This window comes from Falco cherrug, chromosome 4, assembly GCF_023634085.1.
Source record: "Falco cherrug isolate bFalChe1 chromosome 4, bFalChe1.pri, whole genome shotgun sequence".
NCBI lineage: Eukaryota > Metazoa > Chordata > Aves > Falconiformes > Falconidae > Falco > Falco cherrug.
Window position 1 is genome coordinate 10,554,368 of NC_073700.1, and position 26,725 is coordinate 10,581,092.

At 47.2% G+C, this 26,725-nt stretch overlaps 1 protein-coding gene across 4 annotated transcripts in view; it reads left to right on the plus strand.

Moving 5' to 3' along the window:
• The window catches only part of FLNB (filamin B), a 73,425-nt gene that overhangs the window by 33,877 nt on the left and 12,823 nt on the right, over positions 1–26,725 (plus strand). For 2 of the 4 annotated variants that reach the window (XM_055710031.1, XM_027805478.2), the window contains exons 9-35: positions 1,203–1,340; positions 2,550–2,676; positions 3,233–3,369; positions 3,739–3,932; positions 4,291–4,404; positions 4,940–5,083; positions 5,432–5,555; positions 5,814–5,974; positions 6,551–6,641; positions 6,901–7,070; positions 9,234–9,351; positions 10,076–10,338; positions 10,570–11,167; positions 11,399–11,572; positions 11,950–12,112; positions 12,497–12,657; positions 13,510–13,677; positions 15,273–15,396; positions 15,667–15,823; positions 17,553–17,742; positions 19,623–19,870; positions 21,620–21,694; positions 22,419–22,521; positions 23,402–23,542; positions 25,615–25,743; positions 26,227–26,400; positions 26,554–26,712. In XM_055710031.1, the coding sequence (XP_055566006.1) occupies positions 1,203–1,340; positions 2,550–2,676; positions 3,233–3,369; positions 3,739–3,932; positions 4,291–4,404; positions 4,940–5,083; positions 5,432–5,555; positions 5,814–5,974; positions 6,551–6,641; positions 6,901–7,070; positions 9,234–9,351; positions 10,076–10,338; positions 10,570–11,167; positions 11,399–11,572; positions 11,950–12,112; positions 12,497–12,657; positions 13,510–13,677; positions 15,273–15,396; positions 15,667–15,823; positions 17,553–17,742; positions 19,623–19,870; positions 21,620–21,694; positions 22,419–22,521; positions 23,402–23,542; positions 25,615–25,743; positions 26,227–26,400; positions 26,554–26,712 (4,545 nt within the window). Of the gene's footprint in view, positions 1–1,202; positions 1,341–2,549; positions 2,677–3,232; positions 3,370–3,738; positions 3,933–4,290; positions 4,405–4,939; positions 5,084–5,431; positions 5,556–5,813; positions 5,975–6,550; positions 6,642–6,900; positions 7,071–9,233; positions 9,352–10,075; positions 10,339–10,569; positions 11,168–11,398; positions 11,573–11,949; positions 12,113–12,496; positions 12,658–13,509; positions 13,678–14,326; positions 14,417–15,272; positions 15,397–15,666; positions 15,824–17,552; positions 17,743–19,622; positions 19,871–21,619; positions 21,695–22,418; positions 22,522–23,401; positions 23,543–25,614; positions 25,744–26,226; positions 26,401–26,553; positions 26,713–26,725 lie in introns of all 4 variants that reach the window. The other 2 variants (XM_005432507.4, XM_027805470.2) reach the window with 2 other exon arrangements.

Genomic DNA, 26,725 nt, shown 5'->3' on the forward strand with positions numbered 1-26,725 from the left:
TTGTCCAGGCCAAAAGGGTTTTTGGTTTTGTTGGGGTTGGGGAAGAAAGTTGCAAGCGAGCTGAAGCGGTATGTGACCCAGTCAGTGAAACTGGCTCGACCACAAGCTGCCTGACACAGTTGTGCAAGAGCTTGACAAGCAGTTCCCACTCCACGTGGGGCACGCTCCTGGGTGCTCCCACCGGCTTCTCGGAGCTAGCAGGTGGCACGCAGTTTTTGCTTATGCTGTCCTGAGTAGGACACACAGTGATGTTGGCTGCTGCAGGGGCGAGGGTAGGCTTGTAAGCTATTGAAATGAGTCAAAACCGAACAAGCTGCTTGGCAGACTTGTGCTTCTGCTGTAAGCACGGCCTGTTTTGGGGAAATGCATGTTGGGTTTATGCTGCTGGAAAACTCTTGATTATTTGTAAGTCTCTTCAAAACCTTCAGGTCTCTGGAGTTGAAGACCACGTGATAGCTGTGATTGTATAATGGAAACTGTTCATAAGAGTGCGTTACTTATTTATGTAGCCACTCTGCAGGCCTGGAGAGGCACTTGGAGTAAAGGGGTTAAGCGTAAGCTGAAGCTCAGTTTATGTAGTATGTAACCTACTGCCCCTACCCATGGCTGCTTCGGTCTGCAGAGGGCTCGATGGCTTTGCTTCCCAAAGTGTGAACCGCGATGAACTGGGATTTTGTTGTGACATCTCTTAACGAAGCACGTGCAGAACTCTGCTTTGCTAATAGCAGTTATTCCAGGCATGTGCTTCTGAAAGACCAGCACAGTAACACAGTTCACTGGGGCTTATCTGCAAAGGGAGACTTCACCCTGTGCTGCAGTGTGCCTCTCGATGCAAAAGGCATCAAGAAGATTGTGCCTTGTACAGTGAATATCTGTACGTGATAGCTGTGTAAAAGTTTTGTATTGGTAACGACATGAAATTAGAAAGCAACAGGGCTTCAGCGTTTGCTTTAATTGTAAAAAGTGGCCCTTGCAGTGTTGCCTGGCTGCCCTGAACGCTGCTGCCCAGGAGCCACGGAGCACAGGCAGCGGCTGGGCAGACTCCTGTCTGGCTGCCTTAACGCTATAACCTTAAAACTTGTGCTGAAAGCTAAGCTGTGGTTGCCCTGAGTCAACATTAAACTAAAGGTTGTTCCAGGCTGGCTAGGCTACATCTGTGTTAGGAATCAAAGATGGTATTGATGTCTGAAATTCCCTTGCAGCCTGCAATCCCAACGCTTGTCGTGCCACTGGTAGAGGTCTGCAGCCCAAGGGCGTCCGCATGAGGGAAACGGCTGACTTCAAGGTTGATACGAGAGCAGCGGGGAGTGGGGATCTCGGCGTGACTATAAAGGGACCGAGTAAGTGTTCGGGTGAATTTGTGCTGTGGATATGTTTTGGAGAAGGTAGGGAAGCAAAAAGGAGGACCAGTAAGGAGGTGGTGGCCTGATGGAACTGATGGGACTTGTGTCACCATAAAAAGCTGAATTTCAGAAGGATTTTCTGGTACTTGCTGTCTAGCGTGAAGGCTTTGATCTGCAGGGCTGGGTAAGACTACCCCTCGTTTTAGTTGTCTCCATTTTAATGCGTATCAGTTAGCAAAACAGAAAATCCACGTGTCTGCCCGCCGTGGCCTCCAAGCTTTATGGGTTCATATTGCATCTTCCATCTGATCTGTGTGAGCAAGTCACACTCCAGGGTCTCTGGCAGGGTGGAAATCCTGCTTTTGTAAAGCTAGGAATGGCTCAGAGCAGCGCTCCTGGCTGTGCTGGATGCTTGGGCATGTGAGCAGGGGAAGAAAGGGTCAATGGAAGCTGTAGGCTGACATGGAGACCTTCTGCCAGGATCTGTCCCCGGGTCCTTTGCTGTGTCCTGAGCTCTGGATGTGGCCCTCTGCCTGGACCTTGGCAGGCTGGGGCCATGGGAGTGCTGGCAGCCGCTGGCTCACGCAGTGGCTCCTGAGGCTGCCAGCGGCAGTGGATGTGCTGCTGCTCTCCAGGAGCTGCTGTGCTTGTGTTGTACTTGTGAGCTGGTCACCTCCCCCCAGCTGGGGCTGTATTAAAAGGTGCATTGTATTGCCTTCACCTCCTCCACACGCACAGTGCTCTGACTGTGTGGCTTAATGCACTTGGGGGTGGGGGGGAGCAACAGACGTATCAATGTAGATTTTAGTGTATTAAGCTTTTCTCCCTAAATTCTTCATCTTGAAGAAAATGAAAAGTAGGCATTCCCTGCATACTTGTGGTTGCAAAGTCTGACAAATGTTAAGCTTTTTTGTTTTAACATATGACATGCATCATACTGCAGACTAAGAAAATAAAACACAAGGGAACCTATTAAGTCTGGTAACTTAAAATACTTTCTGCTGTATTTCTTCTGGAAGTGTTTGCTGTCTTTGTCCTAGAGGGCAACTAGAACTAACTTCCCTTATAACCTGACCTTTTCTTTTTTTTGGTGGAAGAAATTTATTCTTGCAAGCTAAAATAAATACTAGAAAACGTGAACTTGTCTGAGTAATTGAAGGCAGGATGGAAGCTGTTAAGTTTAATGCTGAACTGATCTTTCAACAGAGGGCTTGGAAGAGCTGGTGAAACAAAAAGGCTTTATGGATGGTGTATATGCATTTGAGTATTATCCAGCTACCCCAGGGAAGTATGTTGCCACGATTACATGGGGTGGGCACAACATCCCAAAAAGGTGAGTTAGAAGTAGCTTTGGTACCGTTTTTGTACCCTTCGGTGGGTTGTGTAGTTGGTGGGCTTTTAAAGCAACACTAACCTTTGAAAAAAAACTCTGGAGGGACAAGTTAGTGGCAAGCAGTTGCTGTGACAGTTTTGCCACAGCCTTAAAACAGGCTGTAGATACTTACATTGGTAAAGCTTTGAAGGGTGATTCGCATCGATCTTGCTGAACCCAAAAAGATGAATACAAAACGCAATAAAACTTGGTGGATCGTGTGTTTTGGACTTCGCTGTGAGTTCCTGGAGGGATCTGTCATTTTAGTGTCCAGGGCTACAACAAGCAGTGCAAGCCAGGTATTTGGCACTCAGGATTTGTGGGTGCAAGATGTAAGCACGCAATGGGTTGATGACCTCTTTGCTAGAAAGACAGTCTGCTGGGCATTGTGCCACCACATGATAACATCTATTAATTTGGAAAATCCAATGTAAAGCCTCATTAAAATGCCTGGGGGGGAAAGTGGATGCTGTATTTGTCCTCATTTCTAATCCCATGCTTTGCTTTTGTCTTGTAGTCCCTTTGAAGTTCAAGTGGGTCATGAAGCAGGTCCTCAGAAAGTGCGAGCCTGGGGGCCAGGACTGCATGAGGGGGTTGTGGGCAAATCGGCTGACTTTGTGGTGGAATCCATTGGCACAGAAGCTGGCTCTCTTGGTATGTTAATTACTTTGTGTGCCTGAAATACTTATGTATTGCAATGTTAGCAACAAACTCATGAGAAACAACAGCTTTCCCAGCAGTAAAAAAAAACGTCTATAAGACATTTTGGTCTGAACACAAACTTTTATCAGAGCATCAAAGGCAAGTCCTAGAGATAGGAAAGTGTGTGATAAGGAGTGTTAATCTGTGGTTTTGTGGGATGAGATCCAGAAGGGAATGATGGATTTTCTCCCATGTTGTTGAAGAAGGGTAATAGAGAGCATCATGTGTGGTTATGGCTAATAAAAAGCAATTTGGGGAAGTGGGGTTATATTAGCAGCCACCACAAACCTAACATGAGGAACTTCCTTGTTCCTGTTGCAGGCTTCGCCATAGAAGGCCCTTCTCAGGCTAAAATTGAGTGTGATGACAAGAACGATGGCTCCTGTGATGTGAAGTATTGGCCCAAAGAGCCTGGTGAATATGCTGTGCACATCATGTGTGATGATGAGGACATAAAAGACAGCCCTTACATGGCCTTCATCCGACCGGCTTCAGGAGACTTCAACCCAGATAAGGTGGTGTATAAGAGTTTACCCATGGCGTAACGCGTATTTGATATCACAATGGTAGAGATGTTTCTGAGGGCTTCTGGTGACAGACTTGACTCTTAAGCTACCTCTGCTTAAAGCTCTTGAATTTGCTGTGGTCCAGCCAGATATTACTCAGCTTTTTCTAATAACACTGTTGTGGTTTTGATTTAATGCAATGACAACTTGCTGAATTAGTCCAGATTCTCAACTTTCACACTAGCCTCTACTTGTATCCCATGCTTCATGGGTTTTGTGGGAAGGAGAAGGTCTTTAGAAATAAATGGCTTAGTTTTACTTCTCTTTCTGAACTGCAAGCTAAGACTCTTGGGGTGGTTTTTTTTAGGTGAAGGCTTATGGCCCGGGCTTGGAGAGGACTGGCTGTATAGTGAACAATCCTGCTGAGTTCACAGTTGAAACCAAGGATGCCGGGAAAGCACCTCTGAAGATGTATGCACAGGTAAAAAGCCAAAGGCAGCTAGGTGAAACTTCAGCAGAAGGGCTTTAATGCTGTTGAGAAAATGCCTTAAGTATTTCTGCTTGCTTACATACCACTTAATTCTGGGCATATGTGTAATTCTCTCAAAGCTCTGCGCTTTGATCTGTGTAATGTAGTCAGGTAACAAACCTGACTCAAGACAAGGTGACTTCTCCCTGGTGTATGAAATATATGGCTTTGCTTCCGTACTTGGAGTCTCCTTGGCAAAGCAAGCTGTAATTTCCTAGAGTTGTCATTTGGAAGCACCCAAAGTGTCTCTGAGCCTGTGACTTTCAGACGAGCTTGTTAAAATATGTGTCATAGGATGGTGTTAGGAATGAGCAAGTGTTAGATGAGAAAGATTTACAGGAGTGTAATTTGCGTGTTTCTTCAGTGTTTCTGAGCTGCAGTTCTGGGAAAAAAACCCACAATGCATTTTGGAACAGTCTTGGGTTGTTCAAACTACACAAACATTTTTAAAGTACCTGAACCTTCTGCTTGTATTACTGCTTTTTAGGATGGAGAAGGAAACCCCATCGATATTCAGATAAAGAGCAAGCCTGATGGTGTGTTTGTCTGTTCCTATGTCCCAGTTAAACCAATCAAACATACAATTTCTGTTGTCTGGGGAGGAGCCAACGTGCCCAATAGCCCGTTTAGGGTAAGTACGGAGGTGGATATTACTAGTTCTAGCCAAGCAGGATGTACATGCTCACAACTACTTGTCGTTACAACTGAGATGATAAAACCATTCTGTGAACTTCAAGGAGGTGTTCCTTTCTGCTCCCTGTTTTTTAGCAGTCAGTCCACTTGAAAAAAGCTTTCTGTTTTGACAAGCTCACGTGTTGGAGGTCTCCTGTCAGTCCAGCTGCAGCCCGGGGCAGTCAGGGCAATTCACTCTTACCTTGGTAGTCTTCTCCTGTAGCCTTCCCCCAAGCAAAGCTCTGACATGACGGTGGTGTTGAGCATGACACAGATGTGTGATTGTGGCTCTTGTGAATCCATGTAGGTCCTTATAGGTCAAGGGAGTCATCCTCAGAAAGTGAAAGTGTTTGGACCTGGTGTGGAGAGAACTGGCCTGAAAGCAAATGAGCCAACCCACTTCACTGTTGACTGCACAGATGCAGGAGAAGGTAAAGGCGGGCTGAGCTGTAGCTGTGGTATCAGAACCGCATGTCATGCCAGGGGAGGGATTATGTACTGTTTCATGCTGGTTTTCCTTGCTTCGTGGAAAAACCTTGGGAAGCAGAATACTGCAATGAATTGCGATGTGATCTGTTACATCAATTAATGTGGCGACTTGAACAACTACTGGAAATAGGAATGTGCTGGCTGTTTGGCTACCAATGTCTGTACTGTCCACTAGGAAAATGTCCGTTTGCTTTTCCTAGGTGATGTCAGTGTTGGAATTAAGTGCGATGCTCGTGTAGTCAGCGATGAGGAAGAAGACATAGATTTCGACATCATCCACAATGCTAATGACACGTTCACAGTGAAGTACGCACCACCTGCTGCTGGACGCTACACTATTAAAGTGCTTTTCGCAGGAGAGGTTTGTAATCTTCATTTTACAGCCTGATGTTTCTGGAGGCAGTTTATCTGCCCTTTGATCACCAAGCACGTGCCAGTTCACAGCTGGCTGTGGTGGTTTGCAGCTGACTCCTTCCATTTCAGCTCACGTGCGCTTTGTCTGGTCACTGTTTCTAGAAACACTTTTGTAGTTCTTGAAGGTGAACAAATGAGAGGGCTTGGCTGGAGATAACTGAAGTTCAAGCATGTGGTGTGTTGAGCTGGCACGATGAGCATGGTCTCAGTGATGGGGCAAAGCTGCTTTCTCAAGGATAGAAAACCTCGGTGACTTTCCAAGGAACATGGGAATAAGAAAAAAGTTTTCCTTAAAAAAAAAAAAAAGGAGGGAGAGAGGCCCCTGCAAACTGTTCAGCTGTTATCTTTGCCCTAGATTTTGAAAGATACTACTTAGTAAGGCAGAGCAGAGTGTTTAAGTGAGGTGACATTTTACACAAGATGGTGCTGGAGTTAAAGCAGAATTACCTTAAAATGATTGCCTGTCTAATTTTGGCTAGTGACGAGTGACCTGATGAGGTTTAGAGCTGTGTTTCTGTTGCAGGAAATTCCTGCCAGCCCGTTCAGAGTTAAAGTGGACCCCTCGCACGATGCCAGCAAAGTGAAAGCTGAGGGACCTGGGCTGAACAAAACTGGTGAGAGCTGGGTTGAGCTGGTGTGGCCAGTGCTGGACTGTGAGGGGCTGTTGCAGGGAAGCCACTTGCCTGGCTGAGCATCTCTGCGATGCCATCCTGGATACAGTGGGGGGGGGGGGGGGGGGTGGTGCCAGGTGGCTGGAAACAACTCTGTTCCCTCGGCATTTTCCTTGACTGGGCTTTGTAGGCACCGAATGCTTCTTGGGAAGAGTTTCTCTGTGTGAGCTCTGCATAAATTAGAATTAACATTTTTCTTCAGGTGTGGAAAACGGCAAGCCAACACATTTCACTGTGTTCACCAAGGGAGCTGGGAAGGCACCGCTGGATGTGCAGTTCAGCAGCCCAGCGCCCGGAGAGGCGGTGGCAGATCTCGATATCATTGACAACTACGACTATTCCCACACTGTTAGGTACACTCCAATACAGCAGGTAGGTCCTGTAGGAGTACAAGAGTGAATGGCTCGTGTTGCTGTAGTGCCATGACCTCCCTCCCTGGTGCCTGTGCACGGATAAATGAGCAGATGAGACTTGCCAGGGTGTCCTGTTCCCCAGGATCCCTAAAGCCTGCAGGACAATAGGGACTGGAAAGCAGTAATGCAGTTTTCTGGTGTGTAGTTACTAATAGCTTGTCACTGTTTTCTGGGAACAAGTGAGCTGTTGAAGCAGCAGCGCACAGCTCGTGGTCATTCCACAGCTCATCAGTCGAAGCAGGTGGTGAACCTTCACGGGGTCTGAAACGGAGGTGGCTCCTGCCCCAGCTGCTCTGGGCTGCCACGGTCCTGCAGAGCCAGGGCTGGGATGTGCTGCCGATCAGCAGGCTGCTGTAAGTGCAAACCAGAGCAGGGGCAAAACGCGCAGTGTTTGGTGATGGTGCAGCAGCTCCCCAGTAGGAAAGTGAATGGGTTGGTGCTGAGAAGGGAAGCTGGGCTGCAGATGAAACGCGTCAAAGTATTTGTGTTTGAGGTTTGCCCTTGGGTTGGAAAAAATTTCAGTCTAACTCGTTTTGATTCGCAGACAGAGGCTTCCTAGCAACGCCATTAAAGAGCTGAAAGTGGAGCTGCTAATAAGTATTCTTCCTAGTGCTGTGCTTGCATGTTGGTAAAGGGCCATTAAACACCAGAATGCACGAATCTCATGTATTTCTGAGGATGTAGGTGTGGTAGTGCTGAGATGAAAGTGTTTTGCTGCTCTGGTTCTGCTGAACAAACACATGAGCTACTCGGTCATCTGCACCAGCTTCCTTGAATGTAGCTGTGTAAAAGTGGATTGATATGGAGGACTGCAGCATTATTTATCTGACAATGCTGGATTAGCATTCTTGGAAGCACCATAAAGCTAGCATTTGTTTTTGGATAAAGCAGTTGCATGATCTCAGGATGTGGCTGGCATGCCTGTTTGGAGAAGCTTTAGCTTGTTCAGTCAGGGTTGGTTATGCGGAAGGGAGCAAAGTCATCTGAACTTCATGCACACTCGTGTGTGAGCAGTATCAGATTGCTATGTTTCACGTGAAAAACAGCAACGAAACAAGCCAGGATGCACAAACCAGGTTTCCCACTTGGGTCTCCCATCTGGAGAACTACCTTGGGTCATGGAGGAGCTGTGGACTTAGAGGAGATGCTTGCAGGGAGCAGTGGCAGGAAAGCAATGGTTAAAAAGAGAAGACGAAAATAGACTGCACAGTAATTAAGTAGCCTTGATGTCCCTCCAGGCTGTGAGCATGTAGGTTGTTCCTGGACTCTGTCTTTCTCTGGTTCATAAGCAGTAGCTTTACGCGTGAGACTGGACTCTTCAGATCCGGGGGAGGATGGACTAGGTAGTTAAATTCCTGAGGGACTGCGTCAGCAGCAGAGGAGCCTTGGTTTAATGCTGTTTACGAAGCCTTATCTATCTTGTGGTGTTGCTACAGCTACCCGTGTGTGTGTTTTCTAAAAACAACCAAGAATAATCATGGAGGCTATTCACTAGCTTGCATGAAACATCCATGATTATTTCACTTGGGAGCTGAACCGGCCAAGAATGAAAAATAAGCAAATATAGTGACTATAGCTAAAATATGGACTGCGGTAGGAGAGAATAAAAGGAGCACACATCGTGGGCTGGAGCTTGCCATGGCTGTGTGGTATTCCAGCCAAAATACACAACAGCATTAATCTTTCTGACTTGTAGAGCTTAAACCCCTGGTATTTCAGATGCTGTAATAATACAGCCTCTTTGGAGGCTTGGGTTTGGCCTGGCCTTTCCATGTGGTGGAAAGGGGATACCTGGTCTGGAGCACTGGGACATTCATTCAGCTGTCGGGTCTGAGTGCTGGGAGGGTGGGAGCCAGCCAGAGCCAGAGGTTTTGCCAGGCAGCTTCAATACAGTCTAATTAAATGTTGGAAAGAACTGTTGTTTTTCTCTCTTCCTGTGTTAAATAAAAACTGTTTAATACTTTGAAGGGCTGCAGTGGGATGAGAGCTTGAGAGTCCATAAACGAGTAAGTTTGGCTGTGGTCAGCTGAAATGGATTAGTTGAAGTGGTTATGTACCGCTTGGATGCGAGTGTGTCTGTGTGAAGTGAGGAACTGATCTAACTTGTAAATTCTCCAACTAGGGTCCGATGAAGGTTTTGGTAACTTACGGTGGTGATCCTATCCCCAAAAGCCCTTTCACTGTGGGCGTCGCTGCTCCGTTGGACCTAAACAAAGTTAAAGTCAATGCACTCGAAAACAGTAAGTACCTCTGGGCTGGAAGCCCCGTCGCCTGCCTCTGAAGTCTTTCCTGAACCTGGGCGATAGCCAGCATGTCCTGCTGGAACACAAGTGGGCAAGACAATCTTGTTTTTAACTTGCCGCTGTTGGGGATCAACCAGCTCCAACTTTATAGCTTGACCAGTTTGACTTAGCTGGGTCTTTTGAGGACTGAATTTCAATTTAGATTTTTTATTCTTCTTCTTCTTTTTGGCAAAGATTACATAGCAATGTGGACAAAACATGTGTTGAGGTGTAGACCATTGTGGTGAACGGAGCCGGACTCTTCACCGGGCTGGGTACCTGCTGATGAAATCTGGTTTCCCTGGGGCTAGGGGTCTGTTTGTGGAAATAGATACAACTGCTGCAGCGCAGGCTGTCATTCATACTCCTTGTTTTCTAAAAGTGGAAAAACTTAAGGCTGTGAAATGCTGTTGCTTTCCTGAAATGAGCCTCTGACACTGTCAGGCTAGGTCTTACAGGCTTGTTTAGCACTGAAGTTTTGTAGCTCAAATTAACCAAAGCACTTGTTTGTTTGGTTGGTTGGTTTGTTTGGATTGGCAGGTTTTTTTGCATGCAGAGGGATGCAGACTGAGCAGGGCTCTGCCAGCGCTTGCTCCCTCAGTGGTATGTGCATGAGAGAGTTCTTAGAGCATTGTCTGATGTTGAGTGCTTAAAATAATAATAAGGGGTTTGTCTTTTTCAGGAGTGGAAGTAGGAAAGGACCAGGAATTTGTAATTGACACCAAAGGAGCTGGTGGGCAGGGTAAACTGGATGTTAATATTTCCAGTCCTCTAAGGAAAGCTGTGCCGTGTCTGGTGGAACCGGTTCTGGGTAAGGAGTGCAGCACTGCAAAGTACATCCCAAGGGAAGAAGGACTGTATGTGGTGGACGTCAGTTATGATGGCAACCCAGTCCCAGGGAGCCCCTATACTGTGGAGGCCATGCTGCCTCCAGACCCTTCCAAGGTGAGTGCTTTAGGGCTGTAACAGCAACCTGGGAACTGAATTGTGGGCCACTGCATGAGGCTTGGCTTGGTTTTGGCCAAACCAGACCCAGGAACTTCCTTACTCAGAGCGCAGAATCATTCCTTGTGTGGGCTCTGTGACTCATGGAAGTCGTTCCTGTAACACTATTTGAGAAAACATTGAACTAATTAAGAATACTGCAAGCATCCCGTGTGGTGTATTCTCTTCCAGGTAAAAGCTCATGGTCCAGGTCTCCGAGGGGGTCTTGTTGGAAAACCAGCCCAATTCACGATAGATACCAAAGGGGCAGGAACTGGAGGTTTGGGTTTGACGGTAGAAGGTCCATGTGAAGCTAAAATTGAATGCTCAGACAACGGTGATGGAACCTGCTCTGTCTCCTACCTACCTACAAGGCCTGGAGAGTATTTTGTAAACATCCTCTTTGAAGACGTTCACATTCCTGGTTCGCCGTTTAAGGCAGACATTGAAATGCCATTTGATGCCTCTAAAGTCATTGCCACGGGCCCAGGTCTGGAACGTGGTAAAGTAGGTGAGGCAGGGCTGCTGAACGTTGACTGCACGGAGGCGGGTCCCGGGGACCTGCGGGTGGATGTGGTCTCGGATGCTGGTTCCAAAGCAGAGGTCCAGATCGATGACAACAAAGACGGGACCTATGTTGTAACGTATGTGCCGCTCTCGGCTGGCATGTACACGATCGTGATGAGATACGGAGGAGAGCAAGTGCCTAAATTTCCAGCTCGGCTCAAAGTGGAACCAGCTGTGGACACAAGCAGAATTAAAGTGTTTGGGCCAGGAGTGGAAGGGGAAGGTAAGAACAACTGTTGGTATCAGAGTTTGTAAGACTTGCGGTCCTTTATCTTGCACAGAGTATTCTGAGCATTAAAAATTGTAGCAGCCTTGCATGTTCCCATCGTGACCCTTAGACGAGGGTGTTTCGTTATGTTCCCAAATGAGTTGTTTATTGTGCTGGTTCACAAAATGTTCTGTCATTGGAAATAAATGTAGTTCTTGAAGTGACTCTTCAAAATGTATCCTGCAGATGTCTTCCGAGAAGCTACAACCGAGTTCAGTGTGGATGCTCGACCTCTAACGAAGGATGGTGGTGACCACATCAGGACACAGATTGTGAACTCATCCGGCTCCCCCACGGACTGTCTCATCCAAGACAATGCTGATGGAACGTATTTGGTAGAGTACACGCCGTTTGAAAAAGGTAACCTCTGGTTTGTTGGGTTTTTAACTTGGGAAAACCAAGAGCAGGCAGCTCTTCTGACACTTTTATTTGGCAAACTGCTGAGGTCTGCCGGTAACTTGTTGGCATCTTAGCAAGGTTTTTGCCAGTAGAGGAGCTAATTCTGCAGGAACTAGCTCTATTTTAACTTGGAAGAATTGACTTTCACAGTAACTTGGCTTCAGAAGAACAGTGTGTAGATGGCATCTTGGTTGCGAAACACCAGTGAAGTCTTGTGAAATTTAGGAGGCAGCTCTTACCCGTATACTGACATTTAAGTCTGTAGCATCTTGTAGAAGTGATGTTAATTGATGAGAATATTTAGGGAATTCAGGACACGTTTTCTTCCTCTTTAACAGGTCCACACACAGTCAGTGTAACGTATGACGGCGTACCTGTGCCAAACAGTCCCTTCAGAGTGAATGTGACAGAGGGCTGCCACCCATCACATGTGAAGGCACAAGGAGCTGGACTCAAAGAAGCTTTCACAAATCAGCCAAACGCCTTTTCAGTTGTCACCAGGTAACCAGGCCTGTTTGATCCTTAAGGAATAGCCGAGGGAGAAAGGAGTGTATTGGGCTGTGCGATGCAGGATGCTAAATCCAGTACAAATATTTATGAAAAGGCCAGACTGTGTCCTCCTGATTGCTGTGTGCTGCCTCATCGTGTACTGAGCACTTTGCTCGCAGAGATTAGGGGTTGATAGTGGTTGAGGATGAAAGGCTATGGAAATGCAAGTGAGGTTATGCTGAACAGCTTTGCGTACCAGAGCGTGCTGAAGGCTGGACATTACAAGTCAGATTACTGCGTTTCCAATAAGGATGGAAATACAGCCAGAGCATGTGGAGACTACGAAGCTGCTGTTAGAAGCAGGTGATTCTAACAATGTGCATTTCTGTCTTGCAGAGGAGCAGGAATTGGTGGCCTTGGAATAACTGTTGAAGGACCTTCAGAGTCTAAAATTAGCTGTAAAGATAACAAGGATGGGAGCTGCAGTGCTGAGTATGTTCCTTACGTTCCAGGAGACTACGATGTTAACATCACCTACGGGGGCAAGCATATTCCTGGTAAGAGCTCTTGCTCAGTGGCCCTCATGAGGGAAGGTGCTGAGCTGAGGACTCAGTACCTTGGCTGCATCTCACTTGTGCTGCAGGATGGGTGCTGGGGTTTGGTTTTCTATTTTTCCTGGGCATTCAGGCAGGAACAGCGGTGGTGTTTGTTCCTCACACCCGGTAGGGAAGCGCAGAGCCCTTGGTGCTGTGGTGCGGTAGTTTTGAGGAAGGGCTGCGGTCTCGTCACACTTCTGAAATGGCCTCAGTGGGGATGTGGAGGACTGTCGCAGCACTCTCCAAACTATCAAGCTGTTAACAAGGTCTTTTACTATCTCATACCAACATACTCTTCATGCCAGTCCCTCTGCTGCCTTCTCCTCACCTCATCCAGGGCCTGCTCCCTCTTCACTTGCTTTTCCTCTCTCCTCTTCTTCCTCGGCTGCTCTCTCCATTGGCTCTCAACCACTTAACAGAACCAGTCACAGCTGCACCTTATCTACATCAGCCAACCCACAGTTGTATATTATCAATGCTAGTTAATCCAGCTTCGTTTCTCTACAGAGGAGCCTCACAAGTGGCCTGCGTGGCACTTTGTTTGCACATCTGTTTTCTTTCATGCATTTTTTCCTGAGGTGTGAGAAGCGGTTGGATCACAACTGAATTGTTGAGTAGACAGTGAAAATGGAGAAGCACTGTCATTACGCTTCTGGCTTTTGCAGAAGCAGAGGAGTAAGGTGGAGGCTGTTGTTCCTGCCCAAGGTTGAGGGATAGTAATAAAAAAGCCCAAGGAAAAGTGGGGACAAAGATCTTTGATTTCCCGTAGCTGTTAACTCTGTGGTGTTGAACACTTGCTGTGTTAACTTCCAGGCAGTCCTTTCAAGGTTCCTGTGAAGGATGTTGTGGATCCCAGCAAGGTGAAGATAGCAGGACCAGGTCTGGGAACAGCTGTTCGAGCCAAGATCCCACAGTCCTTCACTGTAGACACCAGCAAGGCAGGAGTAGCACCCCTTGAAGTGGTGGTGGCAGGACCCAGAGGTAAGAACTGAAGTACTCCATCCAGCTGTGCCCCTGTCTCTGTGTTTGGGTGGTACTCCATCCAGCTGTGCCCCTGTCTCTGTGTTTGGGTGGGTGATGTGGTCCTGGCCCTGCTTGTGAAGGTGGTGATACCACTTGAACAAACATTTCCCTCTGTTGCTGTTCATCTGGCACGTGCATCTTGGCAGTTGACCCATGTGTCCTACTGTGAAAGGACGAGAACTGTGTCCTAGGTAGGGCTGCTTTGGGCAGTGTCTTTGGCTTTATCCTAATCTTCAGGGCTGGGAGAAGTGACGTTGAGTAACTGTCACTGCTGAACAGCGGTGGCTTAGATTTAGACATCAAAAAGTAGATCCAGAGTCTCACATGTGAGTGATGACTTGAGAAACCTGTGTCACTGGGTTGCAGAGTCTCTGAAACTTGGTGGAACCGCTCAGTGGTCCCCAGAGGGGCAGCAAGGCCCTCAAGCTTTAGCATTGATGATGTTGGCATTAACCTAGGAAGCTGTATCTTGCTGGCACGGTACCTCAGCAGCAATTACCTTTTGGCTGCAAGTCTCACCTTGCTAGGAGGTGAGAGCTGCTTCCCCACTCAAGCATCAGGCCACGCTGATGCGGGTGCCCCTCAGGTAACCGTTCTTTAATTTTAGCGGATGAGGCGTATTCCCAGGGATGGCGCTCCCCATTGAAAATGATTTCGGATTTCTTTAAAGGTGATCGAGAGGGTGACACTCAGACAGGTTTGGACTTTCAACTAACTGCTGGCAATTTTGGCTCTTGGAAATCCAATTGGCAACAGCAAGAATCATCTGGAGGAGGGAGTGGGAACCAGTGGTGTTGCTTTTAAGCTTTGCATGGCAGCTATACATTTCTTCTGTGCTTACTTTACTGCTAATCCTTCCTGTGTTTTAAAGCCAACTTGTAATTGTAGGCTGCTTTGTGTGTTGATCTGAACCGATATGTCATGTAATCTGCTGTAGATTCAGCTTAATGCAAATTGAAATAATTGATCCTGCTTTCTTAGGAGTTTGGCAGCTTGCAGGGCTCTCCTGCCTAGGCAGTGAGCCTGCCTTTCCAAACTGCGATCTGTGAATCACAAATTCCTGATTGTGAAAGATACGGTTGGTGAATGCTACACACCAACTGGCTTTAGGGCTCAATTCTGTGCAGCGAATCCCAGTAACAGTATGTAATCTTGTAAATGACAGTTCAGGCAATTATCACCATTACTCACTTTCTTTCTCTAAAGATCTTCAGTGTACTTTGAGCAATTGCTTTTGACCTGGACTGTACAGAAAGGCAGATTTTTTTCTCCAGTATTTTCATGGCAGTTTTTGTTTACAGCAAGAAGATGGGAGCGCAGAGAGTGGTGGATAACAAATCTGTCTCAAGTCAGTGGCTCTTGAATACAAAATAAGGGAAACTGATCACTGATCCATGCCCATTGCCTTCATTAAAAAAAAAAAAAGAAATTGAAATTTAGCTTGCTGCAAACGATAAATGGGCGGTGCATCTTGGAGCTTTGTGCAGCAAATGGCTGGTGAGGAATTGTGTTTTAATAGCACAGCTGAGAAAATAATTTGTTGGTTTTTTTAGGAGTTGTGGGGCCTGTTAATGTAGTAGACAACGGAGATGGCACCCACACGGCGGTGTACACCCCTATGCAGGAGGGACCTTATATGATCTCTGTCAAATATGCTGGTGAAGAGATTCCTCGCAGGTAAGTTGGTGGAGATAAACTTAAATGAACTGAAGATTTAAGGACCTAATTGTGCCCTCCCAGCACACGAGCACCGTTTAAGGGTAGCTGTGGTCCTCTCTACGTAAGCAGTGCAGCTCCTTGTGCGACTGCAGGGTTCCGCGGTAGTTTGAGGGTGCTGCACCTACAGCAGAGAGGCTATAGGGGAGGTGTCCCCCCACCCCAGCATGTACTGTGGTGACTCAGCCGTTGGCCTAGGAGGAGGGGGCAATAACGGGTTTCCCTTTTAAGTCCCTTCAAGGTGAAGGTGCTTCCTACGTATGATGCCAGTAAAGTGACAGCAAGTGGACCAGGTCTCAGTTCCTACGGCATACCAGCCAGCCTGCCTGTGGAGTTTGCTGTGGATGCTAAGGATGCTGGGCAGGGAATTCTGGCTGTACAGATCACTGTAAGTAACTACAAAACCAAGCAGGAGTAGAAACTCATTGTTCTAGATGGGCATGAGTGGCTCCCGTTGGAAGCATCCACAGCTGTACCCTGACATCCTCCGTGCCCTGGAGACTGGGCTACTGGCTGGACCTTAAGCTCTGGTACAGGAAAGTCTTGCACTCTGCATTTGTAAAGCTCTTGAGGCTGTTCTTATGAGACTTCTGTCTTTGTCATCACCCCATGCTATATTTGGCTCTTGGTTAACCTTCCACTCTGCAGATGCTCAAAATGAGATAAATAGTTGCTTGTCAGATAACGCAAGTGCTGGAATTTGAAGTGGAGACAGTCTTCTAGCAGCGTAGTTCAGCAAGGCCATGAGATAACATCCACACTGAGTATTACATGATGTTAAATCAACAAACAAGTCTCCCTCAAGGTTGCCAGAAATCTTAAGCTGCTTATGGGAGGTACTACAGGAATGTTTTTATTTGACTTTGTTATTGCTCTTCTAAATTTCTGGTGCCTGGACTCTGTGGCCTCAGCAAAAAGGTCTTTGGTTCGTGGGCCATAAAGCACATTTCTCAGCAATGGCATGCCTAGGTCATGGCATGGCTGGTTGTACTTGCCCTTCTGCATTCTTGCTCCCATGCTGTCCCACTGTCTGCTCAGGTGCAGCAAAGCAGTCGCCTTTATTCTGGCATGCAAGTGTGGTCTTAAAGGATCCAAAATGCTTATCAGAGCTCCCAGCCTGGCTGTGGCTTTGGAAATCAAGTTCCACAAGTCCTGCGTGGTGGGAGTGCGTAGGTGATCCTCCTCACAGCGTTTGTTTGCCTCTCGTTCTGAGCTGTTGAACGTCAAACACTTCACAAGCCTTCCTGAAAGAAGTAAGCTCTTTTGTGCCGTACCTAAAATCTGAAGTCCTTTGCAGCTTATCCTGTACCCCAGGCCACGTTAAGCCATAAAATACAGAATGGGGTCAACGTGGGGTTCCCTGTGCACCGGCCTGGAAGGCTTTCCAAAATGCTTCATGCTTTGTAGCTGATGAGTTACTCTGAAAGCTGAGGCTGGGAGCAGCGCTGTCGGAAGCATTATACACAGTATTGATCTTGGCTGTAGATACGAAAGCTTGATGCTGAAGCTCAGATCTGTATTATTTATGCACCTCTTTAGTTCTTGCACTTAGTGTAGAAATGGTAGTTGAAGGGACTACGCAGACCTGCTTTTAACCTTGCAGTGCATCAGGAGCAGGGTGCCTTATCCAGGAGGGTGATGGCAGACTCCAGTAGTGCTTCCCCCTGACCTCAAACCATTCAGGGAGCAGCTGCCCCAAGGGTACCCAGTGCTTTGTCAGGGCAGAGCTGCACATCTCGCTCCCTGTCTGTGCCTCAGGAACCGGGGAAGTGTTCTTCATTTCTAGCAGCGATAAGACAATGAAGCCTAAAGCTTCTTAAAATAAATAGGAAGTTCATTAAAATGGCTTGCTGCATCTTATAAACATTCTTGTATCAAACAGAGAGTAGTTACTGATACCAGTGCTTGTTTTATAATGGTCTGATACCTTTTTGCCCCTGATAGTCTGTTCCTGGTACTAGTCCTTGAGTGAAATATGTTTAACCCTCAGAAATGCTGCAGTTCCTTGTCTGTCTGAGACTCTCTAAATATGGTTGTGAACAGGTTTGCCGTCCTGCTGAAGGAGTTATTCATAACTAACTCCACAGTGCCTAAATATTCTGGTTTGCATTCCTCAGGACCAAGAGGGCAAACCCAAGAGAGTGGACATTCATGACAACAAGGATGGCACTTACACAGTCACCTATGTCCCTGACAAAACGGGCCGCTATACGATTGGTGTGAAGTATGGTGGAGATGATATCCCGTCCTCTCCCTATCGGATCCGGGCATCTCCAACTGGCGATGCCAGCAAGTGTTTGGCCACAGGTGAGTGTTGGCTCTTCTCTGTTGCTGTTGTTTGTACTTGGTGTACAGCTGCCTTCTGAGCATGGTACAGTTGATGTAATGGATGTAGCTGACGCTAGAAACTTGTGTTAAGTAAGAGGGATTTTCCTAAAGATGAAGAAGCATCCACCCTGTGGGTGAGCAAGAATCTCTTGCAGGCTCTAGCAAAATCTTTCAAACTGCTTGGGTTGTTACAAACAGCCAGATGCAACTGAAGTCTCATGCTTATTTTGGCTTAGATAAATCCTGCTGAGAGCTGCAGTGAGGTTGATTTAAAAATAACACATCTGTGCACGTTCGCTGCATCACGCTCCTTGCATTGCGAGTGTTGCCAGAAGCTTTTCACTCTGAGCAAGAACAGAATGAATTCTGAGGATGTAAATAGCTGGCTATGTGCTTCTGCACTGCCAGTGCCTGTTCAGGCTGGGTGTTATTAGTGGAGGTTTCTGCTGCTTTTCTCTCTGGTCAAGGTTGGCCAGGGTCTGAACAGACTTTTAGAAGGCGTGGGTGGAAGGAGGGAACCTAAAGATAAGATGTTAGTGGAACTCAAAAAAAAATAATCATTGCCTCAAAAATCAGTCCCTTGGTGTAGGGGAGGGAATCCATGTTTGTTGCTGTAGGAGCACGCTTACAGCTTCAACCCTTACTGGTTCTCCAGATGGGTGGTCATCATGTGGCTTTGGGCTGGCCGCTGTGGCACGCTGCCACCTCCCATCTGGCTGGGGTCTGTGGCAGGGAGCAGAAGTGGCAGGAGCTACTTAGAAGAATGCCACTGGGTGTTAAATCCCCTCATTTTAAAATAAATGAATTAGGCAAGACCAAATTGAACAGGGAAACTCAATCTGTGGTTGCAGATCTGTGAGAGCGTCTGGGCATTTTGCTGACCTGCACCATGCGGTTAGAGCATACCCGGTGCCTGTCTGGCAGCTGGCTGCTTTCAAGCCTGCTTAAACAGAAACGGCACAATGGAAAACACAGAGCGGCAGGTATCCCCTTTGCTTCAGAGTTTGTTTAAAAGAGGCCTTAATGGTTGAATCTGATACTCTTCAAAGTAACTGGGGTCGCTGACTATTCAAAATAACTGTGATGGTCACTACTCTCAAATGCCAGCTTAAATTTCCCCTTTCCAAGAAGTGCCTCTGACTCTCCGCTGTAGAGCTGGAATACGGTCGCCATAGGAGTAGATGCTGGAATATGGTCAAAAGTACAAAAATGGCAGATTCGTTGCCATTTGAAAAGGAGCCATTTACCTGGTAACAAGTGCCGGTCAAAAGCAGGAGTATTAAATGTGTACTGCAAGTAATACTCCGTGGTTCTCATTTAAACACAGCGTTCTTCAGGCTGGATCCAATTGCTCCAATTTGGGCATTGTTTCATGACTTTCTTTTTTTGGGATGTGTGGCAGAACAGTGGAAAATCGTCTGTGGGTAATGTAGGAGGAAACATGGCCATGGCTGCTCCTGCACCCTTTATAGCTGCCTACACAGGGAGATTGATGTTAAAGCAGTGACAGCCGAGTCCCTGGCCAGGGCAGAAGATAGTGCTTTTGGCTCTGAATAAAGGAGTAGGGCTGTAGGACTATGGGTTAAGGCATTGCTTCCTTCAAACGTAGTTTTTTTCCCTGCTGTGTTCTCATCCAGCCCCTCTGATTGCAGAGGAGAAGGAAGGCTGGTGCCCAGCTCTTGCAGGCGGCTGTGCTGACCAACACTGGGAACGTCCCCTGTTGTACATCTGCTCCCAAAACCACGCCTGTGGGTCCCTGGGACTGCCATTCTGATGCTGTGCTTCCCAGGCGCCTAGTGGGCGGCCTGCCTGGGAAAACCATCCTCTGAACGCTTTCTGTAATGAAAATTGCCTTGTAGGTCCTGGAATTGCACCCACTGTGAGGACTGGTGAGGAGGTCGGGTTTGTGGTAGATGCCAAATCAGCAGGGAAGGGAAAAGTGACGTGCACTGTCCTGACGCCAGATGGGACAGAAGCTGAAGCAGATGTTGTTGAAAATGAGGACGGGACTTACGATATCTTCTACACTGCCGCCAAACCAGGAACCTATGTGATTTATGTCCGCTTTGGTGGGGTGGACATTCCCAACAGTCCTTTCACTGTCATGGTAAGCCAGCTCTGCTCTGAAAATACCTCCCACTCGGATTCCTGCTGCCACGTTTTATTTAGTGATAGGTTAACTCTGTGTGTAAGTGTGTGTTTAGGCATTTATTAGACTAGCAGGAGCTAATGAATCCTTGTTACTTGCAGAGTTTATTTTGAGCAGGCAACACAATTAAGTGAAGAAGGGTAGAAGCTGTCAGAGGATGAAGACTTGACTTCTCTGAGCCAAATTCATTTTTTCATTTCCTGACACGTAGTTCTCTTTCTAAATGATGGAAGAGTGGTTGTAATTGGGCTGCAACTAATTACTTCAGCCGATGTCAGATACAGTGCTCTGGCTTGTCCGTGTCTCACTCCTTAGAATGTTGACCCTGAAATAAGGAACGGTCTGCTGACAGATCCCAGGGAAGCAGGCCGTTAGCTCGCACTTAAAAATGATTTGCAAGCGCTAGTTAAACTGTTATAGCCAAATCCCTCTCCTTCTAATTATGTTCTTTCCAGCGTGCAGTACTTCAGCGTGTTTAGGTGTAAAAAGCAAACAGAACCCCAGGCTCCCTGAGGAGCAGGCCAGGTGCCTTTCGGGGCTCACAGAAGCCCTTCATGTGAAGAACAGCTCCCCATGTTTGCAAAACAAGTCTTGGTCTTGTAACCTCAGCCGAGGTGGCCCCTGGCAGGTCTCGGTCCATGAAACCGTGTGGCTGTACCTGAGCCTGGCCGGAGCCCACGGGTGAGTCCTCGGGGCTGGGCTCTTCCTACCTGCCACCCTGGTGGGTCGCTGCTGGTGTCTCTGAAGATTTTAATGAGAAAAATGACTCCCTTGGTTGCCGCTCAGAGCTTACTGCAGGAAATAACCTCTCGAGGTCAGGGAGCCAACATTCCCACTCCCTAGCTGACTGCCACCATGCATGTTTGACTTGGGTGTCTCAGCTGGGGACAGAAAGCAGTGCAACAGCGGTATTTCTGTTTTGCAATGGTTTTCTTAGCGGAGTCTTTCCGTGGATAAGTTTCCGGAAGGTTATTTTGTTAGGTTGGTTTGCAGTGGTGTAAAGGGGCCAGGGGAGCTGGGGTGGCTGAGCACAGTGGGACGGTGCGAGGGGGCGTCAGCCCCAGCCACTCCGGTTGGGTTAAGTGGGGGAGGTGGGATTTTGCAAGTCATCCTCTTGGCATGCCGGGTGGGAAGGGAGGCTGCGCCAGGGGAAAACACATTGGGTGTCTTGACAACGCTATCCCAGCTATGAATCAGAAGAATGGCTTTGCAGCTATGACTGCACGTGGGCTGGGTCGTTCACCCAAGTGCGTGAGCCGGGAGCAGCCTTCCCACGGCAGCAGGCTGCCCTGCCTCCCAGCTCGTACGCCGTGCTCTGCAGCGCTTGGGGGCTCGCATATTAGGTTTAAACCTTTCCCTTCCCTCCCTGCCCCAGACCCACAAACCAGCACCTCTGAAATTCAATTCCACCAGTGTTCAGGCACTGCTTTTCAGCTTCCCTCCCAAGCTCCCAACAACAGCACGTACCAGCTTTGTCCCTTTGCGGTGCAGCTGGTGGCTTTCCCCAGTGCCCAGCACCTGCGCATATGGGCAGTTTCCCAGTTCCCCTGGCTGGATCCAGGTTCTTGTGATGGTGAGAGGACTGGGAGGGCTGCATGGTGGGAGGAAGGTGTTGAGGAGCTGGAAGGAGCTGAGCATTCTGTACTGTGAAAGGTGGGAATGCCTCTGTGCCAGAATAACACCTAACCGGCCTTTACCCCTGCCCAGGCTGTAGATGCAGATGATGCTGCCGTGCGGTCGCAGGAGCCAGTGGGCGCCTCCCCCCCAGGATTCCGCCCTTGGGTACACACTTTTTACATATTTCAGCTGTTTTCCCCCCGTCTGTATTCTATTTCAGATGACAGCCTGCTTCTTGGGACTGCTTGAATTGCTCTGGTCATTGTGTTCATTCTTTCTGTTTGATCAATTGTTCTTGGGATCCAGACCTTGTTTTTTCTTTGCTGCTTGAAGAGAGTCTGCAAATAAACTCTCATTTAAACATGAAGAGGATCATTACACCTACAGCTTCTACTTCTGCAATGTCTACTGTTGGCAAAAGCAACCTGAGTGCATTGCTTTGTGTTCCCAGTAAAACAGCACAGTGTCTTTAGTCCAGAGTCGCATTGTGAAATGTGTTTCTTTTGTCCATTTTGTGTTGCAATCACTCTACCCCATTCAAAAATCACTTTCTCTTCCAGGCCTTAAGCAACTAAATCCTTTCAGATGGAGCCACTCTGGGTCTTGCGTGCGCTACATTGTCTTCCATCCCTTTGTGTTCCATTTTGATCTCTTTAACTTTTTTCCAGCATGTCTTCCATTCGCACCGTGTTTGATTCACTCTGCTGCGCGGTGTGGTGGTGTTGTGAAGGAAAGCTTGGCCGGACGCTGCTCTGGTTGAGCTCAGTCCTGTGGCTGGCTGTGATAATCACTGCACACTTCCTTCTGCTTGTGCTCACAGTGGAGTTGCTCAGTGCTCATTTGGGTCTGCCATCCGGTTTGAAGTGACCCATCCTTTTGCTTCCTTTAGGTCGCGGAAGAAGCTTATGTCCCAGTTGGAGACATGAACGGCATGGGATTCAGGCCCTTTGATATGGTTATCCCTTTTGCCGTAAGGAAAGGAGAAATAACAGGTACCCGATGTATGCATAGCCTCTTGGGGAGGTTTTGCTTTTTGTTAGCATGTTTATCCATTTGCAGCTAACAGTCTGGGTGGTCTAGACCACAGCCTGCGGGGGAGGATTTTATCCTGCCAGCAACTTAGTTGTTTAATTTCACATCAAGTGGTGTACACTAAGGGTGAGTAGGATACGCCCTGCTAATGGTTTGAGTTAAATGAGGGTGTTCTTGGTGCTGCCATGGTCCTCAGGGCCACGCTATGAGCTCCTGCACTGTAGGACCTGTTGCTGCTTTTTTCCTTCTGGAGCAGCCACATGCACCCTTGATAAGCTCCGTTATTTACTTTGTGCAGATGCTGCAAAGCAGTCTAATCCTGCATTCATATCACAGACCTGCTTCAGGGCAAGTGAGCGCTTTTCCACGGGTCTGGCAGATGAGAGCATCACCCTGGCTGCGCTAAGCTCCTGCACACATGGGCTGTGTCCCCTCCTGCCTTCTAGCTCAGCAATCCCACCCCAAGCTCTGGTCTGTCCCTGTTGAAGAGACAGTCAATCTTTTTTTCAAAATTGCTGCAGGAGAGGGAGCAACAAGGCAGATCGGTGCCTTTCCTTGGGCTTGCTGTGGAAATTTCAGTGGCTGCAGCAAACAGCCCTGCCTGTGGAGTTTGTAAGGTCACAGAACTGTTTGCCAGATGTCTACCACTGCATTGTATTCATGTAGCTTAAGCAGAAAACATGTCTGGTTAGTGTTCCCATTAGTCTCCTATTTGTGCCTGTGGGTAAGGAATTTAACAATTTAAAATACTTGTTTAACATGGCTAGACAATTCTTTGTGGGTGGGAGAGGGGAAGCAAGCAGCTTCTCCTTCTGTAACTCCCATGGTGGCTTTTTGTAGGTGAAGTACACATGCCCTCTGGAAAGACGGATACGCCAGATATTGTGGATAACAAAGACGGCACAGTAACAGTGAGATACGCTCCTACTGAGGTCGGGCTGCATGAAATGCACATAAAATATATGGGAAAGCACATCCCAGGTGAGTCTGACAAAGCAGGCGAGACAAATCCGAGCGCAGTGTCCTGCTGGTACATCTGCTCCCTGGTGAGGTTTCTATAGCTTAGTTGTATATGCTGCAGTAAGACGTCTTACCGTTCAGAGGCAGTTCATCTGCAAGCAGTCCAGAGAGCAGCTAAAGCAAAGGACTAAGTGCTGGCACATGTGAGCTTCCAGTGTGGTTTAATAGTACCAGCCAGGCTTAAAATGGATTTTGGTTTTTGAAACTAGTTTTTGTGGCATTTTTATTATGAAGAAGAAACATGCCATTTTCTAACTACCGGGTTTTTTTCAAGTTCAAATTTACTGCCATGGTGCTCAGCAAAACTGGTGGTTACAGTGTACGTTTATCCTTAAAAAAACTGCACTGGCATAAAATCTCCAATCTGTGGGGAGGACTAAGTGGCTAAAACACTATAGCTACTCTTTCCATCTCATTGCAATAAAATAAAACACACATGCACACTATGCTGTAATCATTCTTTCTTCCTGGCTGCCTCTTAACAAACAGCAACCACTGCCTTTCATTCCCTCTTTCTTCTCTTGTCCTTACTTGCCAGCTCCCCAGCTGAAGCTGTGCCTCGTCTGGGGCTGCCCCACGGGCATGCTGGCTGCGTGGGGCTGGGGCGAAAAGGGGCAGCTCTGTAGAAGGATGTGTGGGCATGAGAGGACTGGGCTGCTGGTTCTGTTGGTGTACAGAAACACAGGATAACTTGGGCTAAAGTGGGGGGCTGTTGGAAGAAGGGTTCGCCGGAGTCAAGAAGACGCTCAATATGAGTTATGCATCTTGCTCAACTTTATTATAACACTACTTACATAGAACTGATACACGTGCATATTCGTAAAGCAGAAATATAATTGGTTAGTAGTCTCTAAACGCGCGCGGTTCTCACACCCCTAATTATCATGACTAAAATAAGCATTCTATCCATGTAGCTAATTGTGTTGCTGTGCTTCAGCCTTGTAGTTTGTTCCTCCCTATATTCCCGTACCGCTCCCTATCTCTCTTGGCCCTGCACCTGCTTGCCCAGCAGCTGTATCTTGTTACAGCCACGGCCTGTTGGCACAACATAATTACTCGGTCTCAGGATTCAAGAATAGCTCAAGGCTACCTTTCTTGTTATCTTCAGCACAGCAACTTCAGCACAATTCTAATTGCAGGCCTATTCTAATAGCAGGCCTGGATTGTGCAGATCTTCAGAGATTCTAAGGCCACGCTTCTGCAGCCATTCTTCTACAGGGAGCTTGATAGCGTGGTGCATGGTGCTGCCTCAGTGTCTTCAGCCCTTTGTATGAATATAGCACCTCCCGAAGTGCCAGACTGTCAGATGTGTCGGTTCAGTAAGACCACTGCACTGCGCCTCACAGAAAGATGATGTGCCATAATGTGTCCTTCTTGAAGGCTGTCATGAATCAAACTTGCTACTCTCTCAGCTGCAAAATCTAGCTTTGTACTTAAGAGCTATCTGTGCCTTTTTTTGGAACCATTATTGGCTGTTGGTGACTGTACTTCTTGTTTTTGTGCACCAGCTTAGCTAATCTGAGGCTGGCAAATTTGTTTTTGGATACCCTTCAAATTTGCTGGTTCAGGTTCATTGAGCCAGACAATGTGCTGTGCTAGTTCCTAATTCCGAGCTACCAAAATTCAGGATCTGTGCTTGAACTGAAAGCCTGCTTCTGAGTCATGTTCCGATTTAACATGCTAAAAATAGACTTGTAATGAATAAGACCCTTTACAACATCATTGAAGCTTATCTCTGGCAATTTGAGTAACACATACTTTGTCACGACGATGTGGAACAAATTGTGGAGAAGTGTCTTTTGAAGGCAAAAGGGGAGGCTTATTCATTTGGTGTTTTGTTGGGGGGGTCTTTGTTTTTTTTAAATTGCATTTCAGTGACATAAAGATTCTTCAAATATCAAGTAGTGAGAATGGCATTGAAGAACATGGGTATCAGTAAGCATAAGATCCCATCGGGCCACAGCAGCTTCATGTTTGTTTTATTCTTGTAGTCCAGGCCACTCAAAAGTGCTCCTTTTGGTTTTTCCCTTTAGAGAGCCCTCTGCAGTTCTATGTGAATTATCCAAACAGCGGCAGTGTGTCTGCTTACGGGCCTGGCCTCGTTTATGGGGTTGCCAATAAACTAGCCACTTTCACCATTATCACTGAAGATGCAGGAGAGGGTAAGTCTGTTCTTTAAAACCCATCCTACCCTACTAAACTAGGAACTTCTTGGAAGTGTAATGCACGTCAGCGTTGATTTGCATTCATCTGTCCACCTGTGAATCTCTGGTGTGATACAAATGACTTGTGCAAATACCAGGCTGTAACTTGCAGTAAAAACTGTTTTATTACCTCTGCCCGAGAGCAGTAGATGTACCCTGTGGTACAGGGTGCAAATGATTCATTTAATTAGAAATAAACTGAGAGCAGCTTAGGTGTCATGGGTGATGACTGGATGTGGAATCACTGTTAGATAAATCTCACAGACTGAACAGAGTTGTGGTCTTAGTGGATTGGCCTGAGCTCCTTTTGCTGCTGTCCTTAGAAAACATGCATCTGAGCTGCATTTCCAGTACCAAGTACTGGATCTTCCTCTTTGGACCAAGCCTTTGGACTTGGTGTGCAGGAAGATTTACAGAAGTGCTGTTCTCCTTGTTTCCTAGGTGGGCTGAACTTGGCTATTGAAGGACCTTCAAAAGCAGAGATCAGCTGCATTGATAACAAAGATGGGACGTGCACAGTCACGTACCTGCCTACTCTACCTGGGAATTACAGCATCCTGGTCAAGTACAATGACAAGCACATCCCAGGCAGTCCGTTCACGGCCAAGATCACAGGTATAAAGTTTAGACTTCTGAAAGCACTTCATAATGAAAATTAATCTCTGATAGCATGGGGGACCTGGTTTGTGGCAGGAATGTGAAGTCCTCTGACTTGTTCTGCAGCTAACCTTGTAATATTTTCTGACTTGTTTCTCTTTATATATTCAGATGATAACAGAAGACGGTCCCAGGTTAAGCTTGGTTCTGCTGCTGACTTTTTGTTGGACATCAGTGAGACTGATCTCAGTCTTCTAACAGCCAGCGTTAAAGCCCCATCAGGTCGTGATGAGCCTTGTCTTCTGAAGAGGCTACCCAACAACCACATTGGTAAGCTCTGACA